Source organism: Podarcis filfolensis, assembly GCF_964270895.1.
Source record: "Podarcis filfolensis genome assembly, chromosome: 10".
NCBI classification, from domain to species: Eukaryota; Metazoa; Chordata; class Lepidosauria; order Squamata; family Lacertidae; genus Podarcis; species Podarcis filfolensis.
Window position 1 is genome coordinate 3400660 of NC_139612.1, and position 21244 is coordinate 3421903.

General features: G+C 43.1%; 1 protein-coding gene across 2 annotated transcripts in view; it reads left to right on the forward strand.

Moving 5' to 3' along the window:
• STK38L (serine/threonine kinase 38 like) overlaps nucleotides 1-21244 on the forward strand; it is a 49807-nt gene that overhangs the window by 25394 nt on the left and 3169 nt on the right. For both annotated transcript variants that reach the window (XM_083575261.1, XM_083575262.1), the window contains exons 2-11: nucleotides 162-306; nucleotides 1358-1409; nucleotides 4193-4315; nucleotides 4797-4880; nucleotides 10922-11045; nucleotides 11822-11976; nucleotides 12809-12911; nucleotides 14753-14814; nucleotides 15047-15164; nucleotides 15368-15491. In XM_083575261.1, coding sequence (XP_083431387.1) covers nucleotides 173-306; nucleotides 1358-1409; nucleotides 4193-4315; nucleotides 4797-4880; nucleotides 10922-11045; nucleotides 11822-11976; nucleotides 12809-12911; nucleotides 14753-14814; nucleotides 15047-15164; nucleotides 15368-15491 — 1079 coding nt within the window. In that variant the 5' untranslated portion in view covers nucleotides 162-172. The remainder of the gene's footprint in view (nucleotides 1-161; nucleotides 307-1357; nucleotides 1410-4192; nucleotides 4316-4796; nucleotides 4881-10921; nucleotides 11046-11821; nucleotides 11977-12808; nucleotides 12912-14752; nucleotides 14815-15046; nucleotides 15165-15367; nucleotides 15492-21244) is intronic.

Sequence of the window (21244 nt, forward strand, 5' to 3'; positions counted from 1 at the left end):
TAGGCGGGTGAATAGTGGAACATCCCACAGTACTAAAGCAGCCCATGCAGAGTTAATACTGTAAGGGACTCTGTGTTCCTCATCATGGGTTTCTATTTTTTGGTGAGGGGAAATGAATTTTCTTCTGCGGAGTAATTATTATTTTATGCACTCTGTTTCAGTACATGTTACTATGGCAATGACTGCAGGGACTCCAACTTCCTTCCCCATGAGCAACCACACCCGGGAGAGAGTGACAGTGGCCAAGCTCACGCTGGAGAACTTTTATAGTAACCTAATTTTACAGCATGAAGAAAGAGAAACCAGGTACTGGGTGTTAGATTTCTTCTACACTTGAGTTTTCTGTGTGTGGTAGATGTTTGGGGGGGTCTGTTATTCCCCCTCAAAACATGTACACAACTCTGGCTAGCAAATAACTTTTAGCTGACCACCTATTTTCTTGGTGTGAATAGCTAAAAGGGTTTTGGCAGCTTCCCTTGTGCCATTTCAGCTGCTGTTCCGCAAAAAACCCTCTGTTTACATTACAGGCTTCCTCAACCTCAGCCCTCCAGATGTTTTTGGCCTACAACTCCCATGATCCCTAGCTAAGTCAGGGATGATGGGAATTGTAGTCTGAAAGCACCTGGAGGGCCGAGGTTGAGGAAGCCTGGTTTGCAATGTTGATATTTGTGTAGCAATGTCCTTGTTAATTAACCCCTTGGAAAAGCTGAGGTCTCAAAAGAAGCTCTGCTTTTTATCTAGTTGTTCAGCAAAATGTACCTTTTTATTTTTAGTTGGATATTGTTTTCCTTCACCAAGTCAGTGAAGAAACATGTTTTGCGATACTTTGCAAGAAATGTTGAAGAGAGGAGAAGGTGGAGACATGTAAGATGAGAGAAGGTTGTTCTTATGTGGTCTTGTGTCCTTCTGTTCTCTTGTGTCGGGATTAGCAACCAGGAGGCTGGACAGTGCACTTCAGGGATTTTGCTCCTCTCCTCACCTTCCAGGGAAACACAAAAGGGACCCAAGCAGGCGAATGAGTGTCTGGATCTATGTATGTCACCCAGACTTCCCCAACCTGTTGTCCTCCAGATGATGTTGGACCCAAGCTCCCATCAGTTGCAGCCAGCTTGGTGAATGGTCAGAGAGGGTGGTAGTTGCAGTCCAACATCTGCTGGGTGCCAAGTTGGGGAAAGATGAGGAAGGGCATTGGGTGAACGGTGGCAGCTTAAAATAAACTTGTATTCTGCACTCAACATTTCTGTGTTCCACTTCTTCCTACTGATATGATTTGAGGAGTGAAGTCACTCTAGTAGAGTAAAATACAGGCTGTTCATTTTATAATATATACATACACCCTTTTTTTCTACCAACCTAGGCAGAAGAAACTAGAAGTGGCCATGGAGGAGGAAGGTTTAGCAGATGAAGAGGTAATGTGAATGTAATTTAAGCTGGAAGCTTTTACAGTTTACTGTTCAGAATTGGTGCTTAATGATTCACGGCCTGCACTTGAGCTGTCCGTCTTGGACTCACGTTACCTAGAAAGCAAGAGTAAGCTGAAGAGAACACAGGTAGGAGGTAATAACTGCACCTTCTTTGTCACTGTGGGAAAGTAGGATTGCTAGATTTGGAACAGGATAGAGTTATTCTGTAGAAGGAGCTGCCTTTTCCATAAGGAGGAAGATAATCCCATATAATTGAACCAGTATTGATATTTTAATGGTTTCAAACACTTGTGGTCTCTTTTAGCATGGCAGATTCAGCAAGACTGCCTTTTATTGGCAAAGATTTTCAAACAGTTTTTATTGGTTTGTTTGTTGTAATTGATTTTAGTGTTTATACTGTGCTGCAAGTCACTGTGGTTCACTTTTATATGTAGAACTACTAATGAACCACCATGCTCTAGTAATCCATTCCATCCCCCACGAGAGTGGGGATGATTCTGCAATAGTTTTTGCCATTATATTGACCTTGCAATTTTTTCATAACATAACACACATTGGCGCAGGCTTGCGCCGGCGATTGAGAGGGCCAATGGCACACAATGATGTGACATCTCGCATGCGATGTTGTGTGACGATGTGACGTCACCACTGGATATTGAGGGGGCTTAGCACCCTCCTTTAAAACTTTTGGGGGGGGCAGGAGCCAGTGCCCCTGATGCTACAAGAGATGACTGGGAAAGTTGGGAAATCTCACGTTGACAGAAATGGGTATACAGTGCCATCTTGTGGCTGTAAATGATACAAGATAAAAACATTGAGTTTTTTAGAGGCACCCTATCATAGTAGAATCAGAGAAAGGTAGCATTGTAAGGGACCACAAGGGTCATCTAGTCCAACCCTCTGCAATGAAGGAATCTTTTGCCCAATGGTGGGTTTGAATCCATGGCCCTGAGATTAAGAGTCTCATTCTCTAGCAACTGATGTTTGTCTATTTTGCTCATGAAAACTATTATTTGGCACCTTTTCTAATATTAGGCAGCATGCTGAATTTTGCATATCAGTTATTAACCATTTTTCTGTTGAAGATGGGCTCAAAGTAATGGCCGTGCGTGGGCCTATAAAGTTGTGTTACACAAAAGCAGACCATTGGTCTATCTACCTCAATACTCTCAGTAGCAGCAGCTCTCCAAGGTCTAAGTCCTAGCTAAGATACCACTGCCTATTTAACTATTTTGACGAGGAGTGATATGTCTTTTTGGAGTAGGTCGTTGGAGGAAAACGAGCCATAAGCCTGGGTTTGCACAACAAGCCATTGTGACAGAAACAGCACAGAGGTGGTGTGAGAACTTTTTCAGCAGCAGGCACCAGCCTGCTGCATAATCACATTAAACCATAGTTTGTTTTAAAATATTAAATTTTGTTTATGCTTAAATATTACATTTTGTTTATGTTTGAATATTAAATGTACAAAAAATATTAATTTCACATATATGTGCATGGTGTCTGAACTGGCAGTGACTGATGAAGAACAAGACCTTGGGCTTGTAGAGGAGGCTCTATGAAGATGCTGGTCAGTGTGCAGCAGCAGCTGTTGAAAAGGCAAATGCTAGGAGTCATAAGGAAAGGAATCGGAAACAAAACTGCCAATACCAGAATGGCATCATACAATATTGTGTATAGTTCTGGTCACTTCGCCTCACAAAGGGTATTGTAGAGTTTGAAAAAGGTTCAGGAAAGGGCACCCAAAATTATCAAGGAGATGGAGGAACTCCCCTGCGAGGAAAGGGGACAGCATGCACCCTCACCGGGGGGGGGGGGAGTGGAGTGCAGAGGGCGAACGGAGCCCACTGCGCCAGGCCAGCCCTTGCCGCCAAAGCACCACCAGTGCAGGGCTGGCTCGGGGGTGGCAGTGTGAGGAGCTTCCTCCCCCCCCCCCACACGCTACGTCCCTGCAGCACACCCGGGATGTTGTTTTCTGTTTAGTGAAGAGGTGAGTTAAAAGTGCATAAAACTATGCATAACATGGAGAAAGTGGATAGAGAAAAGTTTTTCTCCCTTTCTTACACTGTACAGTAGAACCTCTACTTAGCACCGCCTCTACTTGGGCCTGATCCAAGTTGCGACCGCGGCAAGCCCGGAAGTAAATACCGGGTTTGCCGTGGTTCGCGCATGCGCAGAAGTGGCTTCTGCTGTTTGTGCCGCTGAATGTGCCTGCGCACAATGGTGCTTCTACCAGCAACCCGGGTCGACTTACAGACGGACCTCCGGAACTGACTAGAGGCTCCACTGTATTGCTAGAACTCATGAGCATCCAGTGGAACTGAATGTTGTAAGATTCAGGACAGACGGAAAAAAAACACATGGTTAAAACTATGGAATTTGTGATGGCCACCAACCTGGATGGCTATAAAAGAGGACTGGACAAATTCATGGAGGAAAAGGCTATGAGTGGCTGCTAGCCATGATGACTGTAGTCTGCTTCCAAGGTTAGAGGCAGGGAGAAGGCTTGCATGGTTTCTTTGCAGGCTTCCCATGGGCGCCTGGTTGGCCACTGCGGAAACAGGACAATGACGCAGCAGGGCTATTCTTGTGTTCTTATTTTATGACACATTAACCACACCAGTGGGACTCACTGAGTCCTTCCTCCCTATGGGAGGCTAGAGGGAATTATATCCCATACTTGGTGATAGTAGCATTATAAACTGATTACCTGTTTATACCATTTTTGTATGAGTTGTGGCTTTTCTCATGCTTAATATATATTTCAGAAAAAGCTACGAAGATCTCAGCATGCCCGCAAAGAAACCGAATTTCTGCGGCTGAAGAGAACAAGGCTAGGCCTCGATGACTTTGAATCTTTGAAAGTTATTGGAAGAGGTGCTTTTGGAGAGGTTCGTAATTTGTGTATTTTCTTAGGAACTCTTTATTTCAGGATACCTTCCTGTCAGGATAACTTACTGAACAATAATCCTGTTTAGGGTATGCGGGGGGGGGGGGGAACGGACCTTATAATGAGCTCAGAAGTCTTCATTTTTTGTACTGCTCTCCCTTCCCTGGCCGGCTCTTTGAGACTTTTTTTTTTAAATAACTCTGATAAACATTCAATAAACAATCAGCAAACAGGTTTCTCTCCCCTCACTCCCAATTTTCTCAGTTCTCCTTAGAGACCTTCCTTCTAATCTTCATGGATTTTAGTAGCATTTGTTGCTCTTTGTAGCAGAGATCAGGTGTTCATATAGATTGCCTGTTATGCTCACCCTTCTTCCAGTTTTGGAACTGCTATTCAACCAGTTTGCTGCATTTACCCCAGTATTGCAAATTTGTTAGCTTAACAGTATGCTTTAATAATGGCCTAAAAAAATTACTCCACAGGTCCGCCTCGTTCAAAAGAAAGATACGGGTCATATTTATGCAATGAAGATACTAAGAAAAGCTGACATGCTAGAGAAAGAGCAGGTATGTCTCTTTAGTATATTGCAAGCACTTCAAAACCAATAGCGATGATATGTAGTGTTGTGTGCAATATATATATATGTAGTATTGCTGAAAAAGGCCAGCTGAAAAAGGACCATACCTATTCCTGCAGCACATTTGTTGCAGGTAGGATGCATTGCTTGTCACTATTAGTGGAACTGATAAGTTACTGAAAGATTAGTTTACCTGTTTATAGAGAAGTTGGGCAAGATAGAAGGATGAGTTGGCTGAGACTGAGATTTTTGAGATCTTCTTTGCAGTGTGGGAGGGTGGAAGACAGATAAGGCTGTCTTTAAAACAAAACCCTGGGAATTGTGGCTATATATCCATGAAGACGGAAGAGGTTGCGACTGCACCCCAAGCAACACAAATGGTGAGACCCAAAGTCCTGCAGGAGCAAAAGCCGCTGCTTTGGAAGATTGAACTTGGAGTGTGGCTGGAAGCGTCTGGAGTCAAGGAAGCTCTTAATTCTGGTGGGACTATGAAACAGGTTGACAATTATCTTCTGGATAACTACTTTTTGGATTACAATGACGATGATGGGGAGTGGGACTGCGGGGAATAGGCTAGCTTGATGAAGGAAAATGGAGATTATTACCAGCTGGAATTCCCCAGAGACCCACTCCCCAAGGAGAAAGGAAAGAAACTACGAAAGAAACCAACAAAAGACAAAGAAGAGCGTAAGCACAAACAAGAACAAAAAAAATTTGCAGAAGGGGCATAGAAGAGACTTAAGGGCCTCGGACATAAGATCACCAGATTGATGGACTGGATGCAATGGTTAGAAAGGACTGACATAACCCGAGACCAGGAAGAAGGGACGTTGGATAAAAACTAGAGAAAAAGAAAAAGTCTATAAAAAGAAAAATTTCTTTCTATTTTTGGAATTGGTGTAACACTAATGAAATATCAGGGATTATGCTGGAATGGAACCAATTGGCTTTAGTAAAAATGATTTAAGGAGTTATGTAGAAATATGGTTTAAAATTTGAATTTTAAGATTTTTAAGGCAAGATAAGGTTAAAGAAATTAATGTAAATTGAACAATAGAATATAGCAAAAGATGGAAAGGATATGTTGAGTTAATAAATAAGATAGACTGTTAAGATAAATTATTTAAACAAAAATTGAGAAATATGGGAAGAATTTGCTGAAACAACGAATTAAGCTAGAATACAAAAAGGGAGGTGTGAGGAGGTCCAAGAAACAAGCAAATGAAAAGATGCAATATGGGATTTGTATTCTTTTTTTCTTGTTTTTTCTTTTTGTACTTTCTTTTTGATATATTTTTCTGTTGTATTTTTCTGTTCTTTTTTTTATACTTATGTATTTTTGAAACTCTGAATAAATATCATATATATCCATGCCGTACTACTCTCTTTGGAGTCTTTGGAAAAGTGTGTGCTGCAAATCTAAAACAAATCTATATTTATAAACTTCTTGGGAATAGTGTGATGTGATTCCTTAGTCAGTTTGTGTGCAAATATTACATGTATTTGCACTAAATCCTGGACTGGAAGGAATTGTGGCACTATGCAACAGCTGTGTGAAGCTGTCTTGTCACAGATTCAGCATTGCGGATCCATACTTGTACAACTTATCTCTCAAAAAATCTGAAAAGTGTAGCTTGTTACCCAGGTGTGTTGGTGCATCTTGGCTGGCACCTCTGGAAGTAAAGGCTGGCATTGGCCATTTAGGTAAGGTAAAGGACCCCTGGACGGTTAAGTCCAGTCAAAGGCGACTATGGGGTGCGGTGCTCAACTCGCTTTCAGGCCGAGGGATCCGGCATTTGACCATAGACAGCTTTCTGGGTCACATGACCAGCATGACTAAACCACTTCTGGCCATATAACAAAACACAAAAGAAGCCAGTCACTTGAAACACTTAATCGGGTGTTGCATTTTAAGATAGAATTAAATACAGTGGTACCTGGGTTTACAACCATAATCCGTTCCAGAAGTCTGTTTGTAAACCCAAACAGGTTGTAACCCAAGGCGTGCTTTCGCCAATGGGGCCTCCCAAAAAAATGTGTTCGTAATCCAAACAAAATGGGTTGTAATCCAAAAAAAGGTTGAAAACCGGGACAGGCGCTTCCAGGTTTGACATGTTTGTAATCCAAAACGTATGCAAACCAAGCTACCACTGTACCTTGGGACCATCGGCTGTGGGGAGGACTGCAGGGCCTGCTCCCTTCCAGGGCCTTTTCCAACTGGCCCAGGCCCTTACTTGGAACAAACTTTTGGGGAAGTGTGGGAAGTTGTTCTGCCATTGCTTCCCGGTTCCAAGTGGTTAATGTGTTTAAAATGTGCTCAAGCAGCCAGTGGCATTTTAAATTTTTATTTCTCTTTTTCCTTTTTTGCTTTGTTGGGGGTGGGTGGGTGGGATGGATATTTAGTTGGGGATTAATTTTAGTATAATTGTTCTGTTTTTGTTTTTATTGTTTTATTGGTTCTGTATAGATTGTGTTTTGTTTTTAAGGGGCGGGATCAGGGCTGCCTGGGAGTGGGGCCCCAGCCAACACGATGGCTGGGACAAGTTCCATGGGGGGGGGAGCACTGGGACATCCGATCTCGGTGATCATGGGCAGGAGGCGGAGTTACGCTAAGACCAGACCATGTCATTACCGAGGAGGCAGGTTTAGTCGTTGTTTGAAGACTATCCCTGCCTCCAGGTCTGGCCTTGACCGGATGGATACTGGAATCAACAGGGGAAACCCACATGACCTGAAGGTGTTGCTGTGTAATGCCAGGTCAATGATGAATAAAACCACTGCCATCCACGACCTGATTGTGGATGGAGGATTTGACCTGGCATGTGTGACAGAGACCTGGTTGGAGGAAGCAGATGGGCCTGTCCTTGCCGCTGCTTGTCCACCAGGTTTCTCTTACGCACAGCAACCTAGGTCATGTGGGCGGGGAGGGGGGGGTTGCAGTGATTTTTAGGAAGTCACTAGCTTGCACCAGGCGTCCTACTGGGAAGATCCAGTTTTCTGAGTGCATGTTCTGGAAGTTGGGCAGTAGGGGCAGTACAGGATTCCTTTTGGTGTACCGACCTCCCCGCTGCACCAAGGATTCCCTGTCCGAGCTGCTTCAGGTTGTGGCGGATGTTCTCCTGGAGACACCTAGTTTGGTTGTCCTAGGGGATTTTAACATCCATGCCGACACAGCCTTACAAGGGGCCGCTCGGGACTTCGTGGAAAGCATGGCCTCCATGGGGCTGTCCCTGAATAAGTTTGGCCCAACTCATAGTCATGGACATGCCTTAGACCTGGTGTTCACCTCTAGTGATGTGGGTGATCTGACACTAAGTAAAAGTGAAACAAAAGAAGTGCCATGGTCAGATCACTTCCTGGTGCAACTGGACTTCTCTGTGACCCTTCCCCTCTGCAGGGAGGTGGGACCAATTTGGATGGTCCGCCCCCGCCACTTAATGGATCCAAATGGTTTCCAGAGAGTGGTAGGGGATGCTTTATCCCATGTTGATGGCCTTTTAGCTGATTCCCTGGTGGCCCACTGGAATGCGGAGTTAACCAGGGCTATCGACTGTCTGGCTCCAAAGCGCCCTCTCCGATTGCATGGAGCCCGGACAGCCCCGTGGTTTTCTTTGGAGCTGAGGGCGATGAAACAATCGCTGAGATGGCTAGAGCGTCGGTGGCAGAAAACTCACTCCGAATCTGACCGGACACAGGTTAGAGCTCAATGTCGAGCCTACCAAGTGGCGATAGCAACGGCAAAGAAGACTTTCTTCACCGCCTCTATTGCATCTGCAGAAAATAGTAGCAGGAGACTCTTTCAGGTGGTTTGCAATTTAACGGAACCACCTTTACCACCGGGGCCTTGTAAAGACCCCAAGATCTCCTGCAACGATTTTGCAAAGTTTTTTGCAGATAAAATCACTCATATTCGGAAGGAGCTAGACACCACCGTGGGAGCAGGGCTGGGACGGGAGAGTGCTAGAGCCCTGTCTGGTCAAGTTGCATGGAATCAATTTCAATCCGTTACCCCCGAGGATGTGGACAGGCTGCTTGGACGCGTGAAACCAACCACCTGTCTCCTTGATCCTTGCCCATCCTGGCTAATAAAAGCAAGCTGGGAAGGGCTGGGTGATGGGCTCTGCGGGGTGGTGAATGCTTCCCTCTGTGAGGGAACATTCCCAGATCCGCTGAAAGAGGTGGTCATTAAACGGCTTCTTAAAAAACCATCTTTAGACCCAGCCAGTATGGCCAACTATCGCCCAGTCTCAAATCTTCCATTCTTGGGCAAGGTGATTGAGCGAGTGGTTGCTGAACAACTCCAGGCACGCCTGGAGGATGCGGACCATTTGGATCCCTTCCAATCGGGATTCAGGCCTCATCATGGGACTGAAACTGCCTTGGTCGCGCTGGTTGATGATCTCCGGTGAGCTAGGGACAAAGGTGAGAGCTGTTTCCTAGTTCTGCTGGATCTCTCGGCGGCCTTTGATACAATTGACCATAACATCCTTCTGGACCGTCTAGTGGGGCTGGGAGCTGGGGGCACTGTTATACAGTGGTTTCGCTCCTTCCTCCTGGGCCGTGTTCAGAAAGTGGTGGTGGGGGATGAGTGTTCAGACCCCTGGACCCTCACTTGTGGGGTGCCTCAGGGTTCCGTCCTCTCCTCCATGCTTTTTAACATCTATATGAAGCTGCTGGGAGAGATCATCAGGGGGTTTGGACTGGGTGTCCATCAATATGCAGATGATACCCAGCTCTACCTCTCTTTCAAATCAGAACCAGTGAAGGCGGTGAAGGTCCTGTGTGAGTGCCTGGAGGCGGTTGGAGGATGGATGGCGGCTAATGGATTGAGGTTGAATCCTGACAAGACAGAAGTACTGTTTTGGGGGGACAGGGGGCGGGCTGGTGTGGAGGACACCGTGGTCCTGAATGGGGTAACTGTGCCCCTGAAGGACCAGGTGCGCAGCCTGGGAGTCATTTTGGACTCACAGCTGTCCATGGAGGCGCAGGTCAATTCTGTATCCAGGGCAGCTGTCTACCAACTCCACCTGGTACGCAGGCTGAGACCCTACCTGCCCGCGGACTGTCTTGCCAGAGTGGTGCATGCTCTAGTTATCTCCCGCTTTGACTACTGCAATGCGCTCTACATGGGGCTACCTTTGAAGGTGACCCGGAAACTACAACTAATCCAGAATGCGGCAGCTAGACTGGTGACTGGGGGCGGCCGCCGAGACCACATAACACCGGTCCTGAGAGATCTGCATTGACTCCCAGTACGTTTCCGAGCACAATTCAAAGTGTTGGTGCTGACCTTTAAAGCCCTAAACGGCCTCGGCCCAGTATACCTGAAGGAGCGTCTCCACCCCCATCATTCTGCCCGGACGCTGAGATCCAGCGCCGAGGGCCTTCTGGCGGTTCCCTCATGGCGAGAAGCAAAGCTACAGGGAACCAGGCAGAGGGCCTTCTCGGTAGTGGCGCCCGCCCTGTGGAACGCCCTCCCATCAGATGTCAAAGCGATAAACAACTACCTGACATTCAGAAGACATCTTAAGGCAGCCCTGTTCAGGGAAGTTTTTAATATGTGATTTTAGTGTATTTTTGGTTTCTGTGGAAGCCACCCAGAGTAGCTGGGGAAACCCAGCCAGATGGGCGGGGTACAAATAATAAATTATTATTGTTGTTGTTGTTGTTGTTGTTGTATTTAATTGTTTACTGTAAACTATTGTTTATCGTATTGTTTACATTGTTTACTGTGAGACAGAGCGAATTCACATGAGCATGTATGATACATGATCACTACGCCTTAACACATAAAGCTTGGTTCTGCGAAATGGACCTCAAGCTTGCAAATTGATTGAGCTTGTCTGACAGCTGTTACCTCTATTGTGTGTGTGCACACTCATGTACTTACACTTTTATATTATCTGGCAGTAATGCATTTCTGCATTGCATATGAAAATCGGTCAACTGGTGGTTTATGTAGGAGAATAATTCTTTATGTATTGGCTATTGTGAACATTCTGTTTCGTTGTGCAATATTCACAACTATAGGTGGCTCATATACGGGCAGAAAGAGATATACTGGTTGAAGCAGATGGTGCCTGGGTGGTGAAGATGTTTTATAGTTTTCAAGACAAACGGAATCTCTACCTGATCATGGAGTTTCTACCTGGAGGTAAATAAATGGTCCATGCTTCATACCTGAAACCAGTGTCACTTACTGGATTGAGAGCTGGGTGGCATCTAGACACACATAAAAACTGCTCTGAAATTTTTAATTTTTTTTTAACAGCACTTTTAAAAATACAGTGGACCTTGGGGTTACGTTACCTTCAGGTAACCTTCAGGTAACGTAACTTTTGGGTTGCAAATGCAGCAGACCCGGAAGTGTATTCTTCCGGGTTTTGCCGCATGCACAGAAGTGGCGCCTCTACTTGCAGATTTTTCGGGGTATGTACGGACCCCTGGAATGAATTACATTCATATCCAGAGGGTCTACTAGATTGAATTTTCCATAAGACTCACCATCGCCATCTAGTGTCACATTGTATATTGCACTTAAAACTCACTTAAAACGTTTTATTTGCAGCTATATAGCTGAGTCCCTGGACTGAGGAAAGTGTATAGCTATTCCCAATCATTTAAGCACATTTAAAGGATGAGGAATGTTTTGTTCACACTGGCTTTTATTCTGTGACATAATGTAACAATACAAACACAGTTATTAATTGTTTTTAAAAATCAAGAGAAGGCTTAAGTGTATATGCAAGTGACTACATAAAATGTTTGGAGTCCCCCCAATATTTCATGAAAGAGCCTTCATCACTCGGCTCTGAACTGCTGAGTTTCGAAAATACTTATTGGAACTGACTGAGCTTGTGCCTTTGTAAATATTTGGACTACCAAAGCCTATTTGTAAAATCCTATAATATATATTTCTCCTTGATTCAGGAGATATGATGACATTATTAATGAAGAAGGATACTTTATCGGAGGAAGAAACACAGTTTTACATATCTGAAACTGTGCTGGCCATTGATGCAATTCACCAGCTGGGTTTTATTCACAGAGATATTAAGCCAGATAATCTTCTCCTGGATGCAAAGGTATAAGATGATTTTACATCTCCTGTACTTTTCTGTCTTCGTTCTGACATTGGGTATTTGCAGCATGCAAAGGCTGAATGGAATGGTAGAAAGCCATTCTTCTTGTCCTTCACAATACGTTTATGCCATTGATGGGGAATACTTTTCAGCTCAATGGATGTGTCCCTTCTAAGCAACCTCAAAAGGGAAGGGGAGTTATTGTTTTACTTATTTACTTGTGTTTTTATCTTGTATTTTATTCTGTAAACCTCCCTGAGATCCTATTATGAAAGGCGGTATATAAATTTAATAAACAACAACTTTCCAAGGCCCAAATGCCAGGGATGGGTGAGGCCAGAGGCAGAAGCAGGCAGAGCAGCAAATGTAAATTTTACCTTTGTACAATAAGCTAGTTTCTGCACACACTAGCGTACCCTCTCTATCCTCCATCCAGACATGCAAGAGACACCAGAGTTCAAGGACACACTCCTGCCTGGCAAAAACACACTCTTATGCGAAGCAGGACCAGTAAGGGGTGTCAGCTGGGGAGAGTTCAGTTGGCCAGATAGAGGCCTGAAGGTCTACATTCAGACTCCAGTTTGCAGGATACCTGCTCCTGGTACATGCAAAGGTGTCAGAGGAAAGGAGTTGGAAAACAGGCTCCTCTCAACCGGAACAATGCAATGCTGTTGACTGAAAGTCATTTTTTCTTTTCAAAATATGTGCCTTTTCCTTTGTTGAAATTCACTTCTAGTTTTGGGCATTTTAAGTATGGACTTGCAAGGACTTGCAAGCTTTCAAAGGATTTTCGGTAGTTCAGCACCTAAACTCATGTAATGTTTTCTTTCCATAGGGGCATGTAAAACTCTCTGATTTTGGACTCTGCACAGGTTTAAAGAAAGCTCACAGAACCGAATTCTACAGAAATCTTACACACAATCCACCAAGTGACTTCTGTAAGTACAGCCTGTTGTATCTTACAAGTATTAAACCATTCTGCACTCCCTCAGAGGCATTGATAGGTACACCGTACAGGTTAGGCATTATATAAGTGCATTTCTTTTGCCAGAACTCCTTTTTGAATGAGAACAGTGCCAAGTTCATACTTCTTTGCTGTGGTTGGGGTTCTAAAGAAACCTTTGGTCACTTGCTCCAGCAGCTGCCATTTTTGCCTGCTCAGGTGATATTAGCTGCTGCTGGAGAAAATGAACAATGGTGGCTTGGGAAAATAGAGCTGCAGAGAGTAAGTGGTGGGAGTTGGCAGTAGCATTGTTTTAGTAGTCGTCCTCCTTTCCAAGACTGGGGGGACAGTAAACCAGGTGTTGCCGAAAGGTTCTCTTGTTGCCCTGATAACTATTCAAAACTTTGGTAGATAATGTCAGCATCCTTCGGGGTCGAGATGCCTGCTGGCTAGCCCCCAGCTGGATCATGCCCTTCCAGTTGTGACGATCCCCCAATCTCTGGTGCGACGTAAATCAGCTCTCAGACTTCAAAAGCCTGAGCACGCTATATTAGCAGAGCATACAGTGGTACCTCGGGTTACATACGCTTCAGGTTACAGACTCCGCTAACCCAGAAGTAGTGCTTCAGGTTAAGAACTTTGCTTCAGGATGAGAACAGAAATTGTGCTCCGGCGGCACGGCGGCAGCGGGAGGCCCCATTAGCTAAAGTGGTGCTTCAGGTTAAGAACAGTTTCAGGTTAAGAACGGACCTCTGGAATGAATTAAGTTCGTAACCCGAGGTACCACTGTACTGCTCAAACAGAACAGGCGTGAGGCTTGTGGAAACATACTAACAGCTAAAGATTTATTAAGTATAAATCAGGACAACGAAAACATGTTGTCTCCCTTTCTTCTCAGAGAGAGAGAAAAGCAAAAGCTATAGACAAACGGAAGTTCCCAACAGACATGTGACACGCAACAATCCCATGTCTGCTCCTTAAGTTGGAATGGAATTTTCCAACAGATAAGAGCCTCTCCCCTCTCCAAATTAGATATATATATTTGAAACAAGGCCATGTAAATTCAGCCTGGTCTACACATGGCAACAAAATGTGATAGAATAGACTACCATTTTTTCGAAGTTCCTTTTTTTAGTTCTGTAAGTTAAAAAACACACAGACAAACTAGCATATGTTCATGCTCAAACTTCTCCTAACTCTCACTACTATGTGCCTACCTTTTGTTTGCAGGTTTTTTTTTAATAAAAAAACCACATACACATTGGCAAGCATTAAAAAATGGCACCCCCACCTGCAGTTTGAAGTGGTATGGCCTATTCAGCTGCCTAATTTTGCTCCATATGTGGACGAGACCAAAGAGCATGGCACAAAAACAAAACCTGGATACCCATTTTTCAGTTATAAACGAAGTCCATCTTCCTGTGTCTTCTGTGCTGAAGTCCTACACAAATATTTGGCACGAACAGTTTCCAGTGTTGCATTCACTTTCTATCCCTTGCATCTATAAAATTTGATTTCACACATTTACCTTTCTGTGGAGCTGCTTCAGAATAGCCTGATTCTGTATTGCTCTGGTAATAGGTTTTATGCAAGTTTGGAGAGGGGGGAATGATGGCATTGGCTTTCATACCCTCATTCAGGAGCTGACCACTAGTAACCACATAATTTCTTCTTCCCTAAACTTTTGTTTGCACGTTTACCAGTGCAGTTTCAATATTAAACTATGCTAACGTAGCTCCCGTTGTACAGAGGTAACATTGGGATTGTGCCTGCCCTATCTGAATTTTTCTTGTGTTGGTAAAATTGAATGCAATAATTTATATTTTTGCAAATTAGCATTTCAGAACATGAACTCTAAGAGAAAAGCAGAAACATGGAAAAAGAATAGGCGACAGCTGGTAAGTACAGTTTTTGGTGAGCTTTCAGTGCTTTCTACAAAGTTTTTCAGCATGATGGCCTTCTGCTGAAAAATTCATGCTTCAGCAACCTCTACTTGTCACCCAATCTCCTCAAGCAACTAAAAGGCTGTTATTAGATGACAGGTGAATGCTTATACATTATTATAACTCAAGTTAATAAGACTGCCAGAGTATTGACTAAAACTTTTTCTTAAAATCATCTTGCTTTTAGGCATACTCTACTGTTGGGACCCCAGATTATATTGCTCCAGAAGTTTTCATGCAAACGGGTTACAACAAATTATGTGACTGGTGGTCTTTGGGAGTGATTATGTATGAAATGCTAATAGGTAAGAATTATTGACCCCGTTCATCTTTTTGTTCCTTTTCCAATGAGAATAACACTTTCTCTGAGCGTTTTGTTGAGAGAGCCAAGGATTGACTTGCAGGTTTATATTCAGTCCTGCGTCTTCTTTCCTGTAATTTAGTCTAAATCTGACATTCAAATCAGTACAACATTTTTAATGATTTCCCCTCCCCCCCATTTCTTCAGGTTATCCCCCTTTCTGCTCTGAAACACCTCAAGAAACATATAGGAAAGTTATGAATTGGAAAGAGACTCTAGTATTTCCACCTGAGGTGCCCATTTCAGAAAAAGCCAAGGACTTAATTCTAAAGTGAGTTGATGCTTCTGTTTTCTTCCACTACCCTTTTCCTGCTTGTGGAACAAACACAATGATGCACAGCTTTGTTAGCACTGAGCATGCAATGTAGAGCCCTTTGGTCATTGCCTTACCACTGTGGGAGCCTCTGCCGTGTACATAGGTGCTCTCCAGAACAGTATTGCTCTTCTCACAAACGTGGATGATAGAGTGGGAGGTAAGTGAATTGGAAGCCTTCTCCCCTGAATTCAGGCTTCCAGTGTTAAGTCAGTGGCGCATGAAGCTCCCACAACACTGGCATTATGTCAGAAAGTACCCCTAATAAAGCCCAATAAAATCTGCTTTGTTAATCCATGTTTTGAAGTAAGTGAAGTCCAAAAAATTGTAAGCTGTTGAAGTTATTGTGGAAAATCACTCCTGAAATTAGGAGCAGAAGCAAGATTCTGCAGGAAAGATCCTTACAATAAGTTAAGGCAAAACCTTTAATTGGCGGTGTCCAGTTGCGTAATGTGGGCAAGATAGTAGGACTAGCTGATCCAGTTTAGCAATGTAGATGTCAGTGTTTTAAGCATTTTTACCCTGCTCTTCAGCCAATAAAGGCTCAGCTTGCATAAGATTAAGAATGAACGAGAAGCAAGACAGTCCCTGCCTGCAGGCTTGCAATCTAAAAGTCATGACTCAAAAGGAAAAAGAATTGGAAAAGGAAGAGGAAAACAAGTGAACTCAGACACGACTTCTTAAAGTTAGAGTTTTTTCAGTGGCCTGCTTGAGTGGAAGCAGTTCAGAGAGCGGAGGATGCAAACGAAGCAGATCTCAGCAGAGCCTTCTTGTTCCATTTCTCCCTCTGCTGCAGCCAGATATAGCCTAAATAATTTGAGCCAGCATGCTGCTGAGTAACTTCTTGGTTCTGTTTATTAAAAAATGGTCATCCTTGTTCTTCTTTAGCAAAAACAGCTCTTAAGTTCTTGCACATTAATAGAATTGAAGATACAGGAGGGGTTTAAAGGTGATTTCAGTGCAGGAAGGAATGCAAAACTTAATACTCCAAACTTAATACTTCATGGACCTTTGTTTATGCTTGTATTTTTACATTTTTACATTTGACATATAGTTGTGTCATACCCACATATCTTACCTCACTATTGTGTTTCAGCTGAGGAGATAATGCGCTTTCCCTGCATTCAACTTGTAATATTTTTACCCAGGGACAGTGCTATTCTTCCCCCACACCACATACACTGCCTCTCTGAGAGTGCATTGACTTCTCTTAGGATTGGAGGCTGTGTACTCCAGCTTTATGGAGCACCACTGCAAGCTGAAACTGACTTAGCACGAAGGCAAAATCTGGAGTTGTGTTGGTGACTAAGTAGTAGGTAGTTGGGTGGGATGTAGCTGTAGTATTAGTAGTAGCAGTGCTCTACTGCCCTGCTGCTGCCGTTGCCCACCATTTTTTTTTTTTGTTTTTGGGGTGCTAGTTTAATACTATTTTCAGCCCTGAGTAGACTGTCACTCCCTGGGATTTATTGTATGTATGAATGCATGACTGATTTACACTGGATCTTCCTGGCTGTAACTGTGTAGTACAGTTGGTTGCTTATTCCTATATGCAACTGTATGGCTGATTTTAGCTGGAATGGCTTTCACCAGGCTTATAGCAAAATGTGGTGTTGTAGTGAAGCTGGTCCAGCCTGCCTCTCATTTTTCCCAACAACAGGAGTTGTAAGGGAGAGGCAGTGGGGCTATTTGTGTTTTAGAGCACACTTGGTCTAGCTCACTCACAGTTGGGGGGGGGGGACAGCACTTCTGTCAGGGTCTAGCACAATCTGATGAAAAACGTCTTCCCGCTCATGATGCTGCTCTTCACTGTTTCACTGTCCTAGAGTTGTCTTCACAGCCCATTTCTCTTGGCTCCTAGGAATTGTATTTGGCACTTTTCTTTGTCAGTCCAAGTGGGTCCCTCTAGCCCCGGGTGGGGGGCAAAATATTGGATCCCCACTCTGGAGCTAGCCATTTTTAGAATTGTTTTCTCCCCACTTTTAATTAGAAGAGGATTATTTTTAGTCCATTGTTGTATTGAATAGTCAATAATAATGGGACTGACTTGCCAGACTGTTTGTTTGTTTGTTTGTTTGTTTGCTTACCTATCTGAACTTGCTGCATGCTGGTATGTAAGGTAGTTTGCTTCAGTGCTAGAAATTTACAAGGTATTGTTAGTCCATATTTTTGTTGCTTAGTCGTGTTCGACTCTCCATGACCCCATGAACCAGAACATGCCTTGGAAACTCTCACTTTCTTCTCATAGCTTCTGCTTTTTTTATGTCTGGAGTTTTCTTGGCAAAATACTGGAGTAGTTTGCCGGTTCCTGCTCCAGGTGGATCACATTTAGTCTAAACTCTCGGCTATGACCTGTCCGTCTTGGGTGGTCCTGCACGGCATGGCTCATAGCTTCTCTGAGTTATTCAAGCCCCTTCGCCACGACAAGGCAGTGATCCATGAAGGGGAGTCCATATTTTAAGATTATGCAAATGGGCTTCTGCATCAAGCTGTGACTGTGGGGAGCCACTTGTCTGAGATCGGAGAAGACTCAAATGGGGAATGACAAACAAACACACCCCTACCCCCCCCATGATATCAGAGGAGAAAATTAGCTACAGAGATAATTTTTGCCCCTTTCCTGGTTCAGAAGGACTCCTTTCAGGCAGGTTAAGAGGTGAGACACAGGCGACATTGTTGCAGACTCCGTTGGAGGCAACACAGAAGCGGCTTACTTTCTATCAAAATGGACTAATTGGAAATGAAATAAAAGGTGCCCTGCCAGAAATGGTGAGTTGGTAGATGCAGGGAAAGTCTGTTCGTCTAACTATTGGAAGGAAGAGAGAATGAAATTGCTGCTGTGAGAGAGAAGGGGAGGAGTGGACTGTGCATCAAAATTATAAAGTCATTGAGAAATTGCTACCTTCCCTGTTGTCAGCTGAATAAAGAGCAACAAAATTAAAATGGAATGAGGAGTATCAAAACCAAAGAAGAACATCTGAATATAATGTGACTTTATACTGTAAAATTGGAAGTACTTTGCTAGTAACAGTACAACGGGAGAGTTCCAGTGGAAGAGGAATGTAAACATAAACCTGTTGTGTCTGGTTGAATGAGAACTGCAAAATGGAATCTGACCTGGAAGGACTGTGGCTGGACTGATGGGTTTGAACTACCAAAACTAAGAACCTCCAGAACCAAGCAGTTTATAGAGAAGAATGTTGGTGATGATCAGAATGTAAGAACTGCTGGGAGCAGTGATGCTAACTTAGAAAGTAACTAACAAAGAAGATTCCCAACACGCTAACAACAGCTGAGACAAAGGTTCCAAAGAGAATGAAATAACTGCACCCAGGTGCTTCTACGTGCAGCAGTGGAACGAAGGGTGGGGAGAGAATGTGAACTAAAGATGGATTTTAAATGTAAAAGAATATGAGGACAGCAACGTAAGAGATGAAGACAAGCAATTTTTGTAAGAGTTCAGTTCTTTTTTTGACTATCTGGAGAAGCATTATAGATAATTGAAACCGTGAGCAGGATTTGAGGTTTAAGCAATGAAAGAAAGATGATAATAATTTTATCAAAGTTTTGTAATACATTATTTGTATAATGCAGCAATAAAGGGAAGGCAGTTAAAACACCATGGAGGTAAGGGTGGGTAGTCAATCTCTAAGGATATATTAAATTGGAAATTAATTTGTAAATTTTATAGTTAATTTGAGTTTGGTTAACTTTGTTAATCTGTTGATTTTTATTTTTATTTTGAAAATTTAGTAAAAATTAGAGATTATGAAAATGGAGTGTCTGATTAGCAGCTTACTAAAAGCAGGCATACCTCCTAAGGTGCACAGGAATCTCCAGGAACAGATAGAAACCAGCCTCCTGCAAGGCTGCCTTAGGCACAGTCTGCACATTGTCCTCCTATTTCAGCACAGTCTGCTTTTGAGATCCTTTAAATAATCTTTATTTATGGAAGTGAGAGCTGGACCATAAAGAAGGCTGATCGCCGAAGAATTGATGCTTTTGAATTATGGTGCTGGAGGAGACTCTTGAGAGATCCAACCTCTCCATTCGGAAGGAAATCAGCCCTGAGTGCTCACTGGAAGGACAGATCCTGAAGCTGAGGCTCCAAGACTTTGGCCACCTCATGAGAAGAGAAGACTCCCTGGAAAAGACCCTGAGGTTGGGAAAGATGGAGGGCACAAGGAGAAGGGGACGACAGAGGACGAGATGGTTGGACAGTGTTCTCGAAGCTACCAGCATGAGTTTGACTAAACTGCGGGAGGCAGTGGAAGACAGAAGTGCCTGGCGTGCTCTGGTTCATGGGGTCACGAAGAGTAGGACACGACTAAACAACAACAAATAATCTCATTCAGGGACTGAAATGGGAATCTCAAGATGTACAAAGCCTGTGATCTACCATTTGGCTATAGTCAGTGATTGTGCAGCTCCTTCATAATTATCCCCATAGCCTGTTCAAATTGCACCTCAGAACTTCCTAACTCTGCCACTCCGGCAATGTAGCTGATCACCACAAGGATTTTTTCCAGCCCTTACTTTCCCCACACCCTTGTATTAAAAAAAACAAAAAGCCACTATGAATTTTCATAACCCTGAATCAGCCCTGGGTGTGTTACAAGGTAAAGGCACAATTATCTAGTTGGTTTAAGGAATTTGGTGTATGTCAATATCTAAAGAAATTTAAGCTTTAAGACTTTTTAAAATTTGCCGTGCAATTAAATTGAAATAAGAGGAACAGAACCATTGAGTATTGGGATGAAATGCTCCAAAATGCTTGTATGTTTTTATTTTACTTATATAAATTATTTATATTTTAAATATTTATTAGCAGTTCTTCAGTCATTGCTTTTGGAGCAGCTTACAGAATAAAGCTAAAATGGCAATGAAATCCTACAGAGGCAAAAAGTGGGAAGGCAGTTAAAAGTATCTAGTGTAAAATAATCACAAAACTAGTTGTAATAGCTTGAGCTATGATCTTGGAAATTCTTAGTTCAATGACATTTCTGCAACCCACAATGTAACCTTAGGAAAACCAGTTACTTGTTTGCATAGCATTTTTCCTGTACCCCTTCAGTTTTATATGTTAATAAAATGTTAACTGTTAAATGTTAAAATAGAATGGTAGCAGTGATAAAATCTACACCCTTATTTGTTAAAAGCACAGGTAAATAAGATTTTAAACTTGGTATATTATCTCTCTGTCTTAGTTCTATGCTGGGAATATAGAGATAATACTGACTTAACTTACAGGGTTGCTATATGGGTCAGTAGCTTGTGTGTTTTGAAAAAAATGGAAATGTACACTACAATCCTAAATGTTGGCATTAGGTTGTGATTCTTACTAGCCCATTATCAGATTTATTTGTTTTCAAAAATTGGATTTTAGCCAATAGAAAGTTGTCTGTGTTCTGTTTTGGTTACTCTTTTTTCCATAGGGATAGCAAGAGGGATGTTGTGCCCATCTCTTGTTTGTCTGTGCAGCCCAAAGTCCTCTGGTGAATGAAGCCATGGGGAAGAAGTGGTTCTTGTCTCATCTGCACATTTTTGTATGAAGAAAGAAAGGAACTATGGGAATGTCTTGCAAGCAGCAGAAGTTTCATCAGTTTTCTTAGAATTAGTAAGGGAACCTAAAACTCCCTTACAAATTCATGAGTGGAAGGGGCAGTCTCCTGGTGTCAGTAGTAATTTCCATTAGTGACTGGAAGTGTGGATTC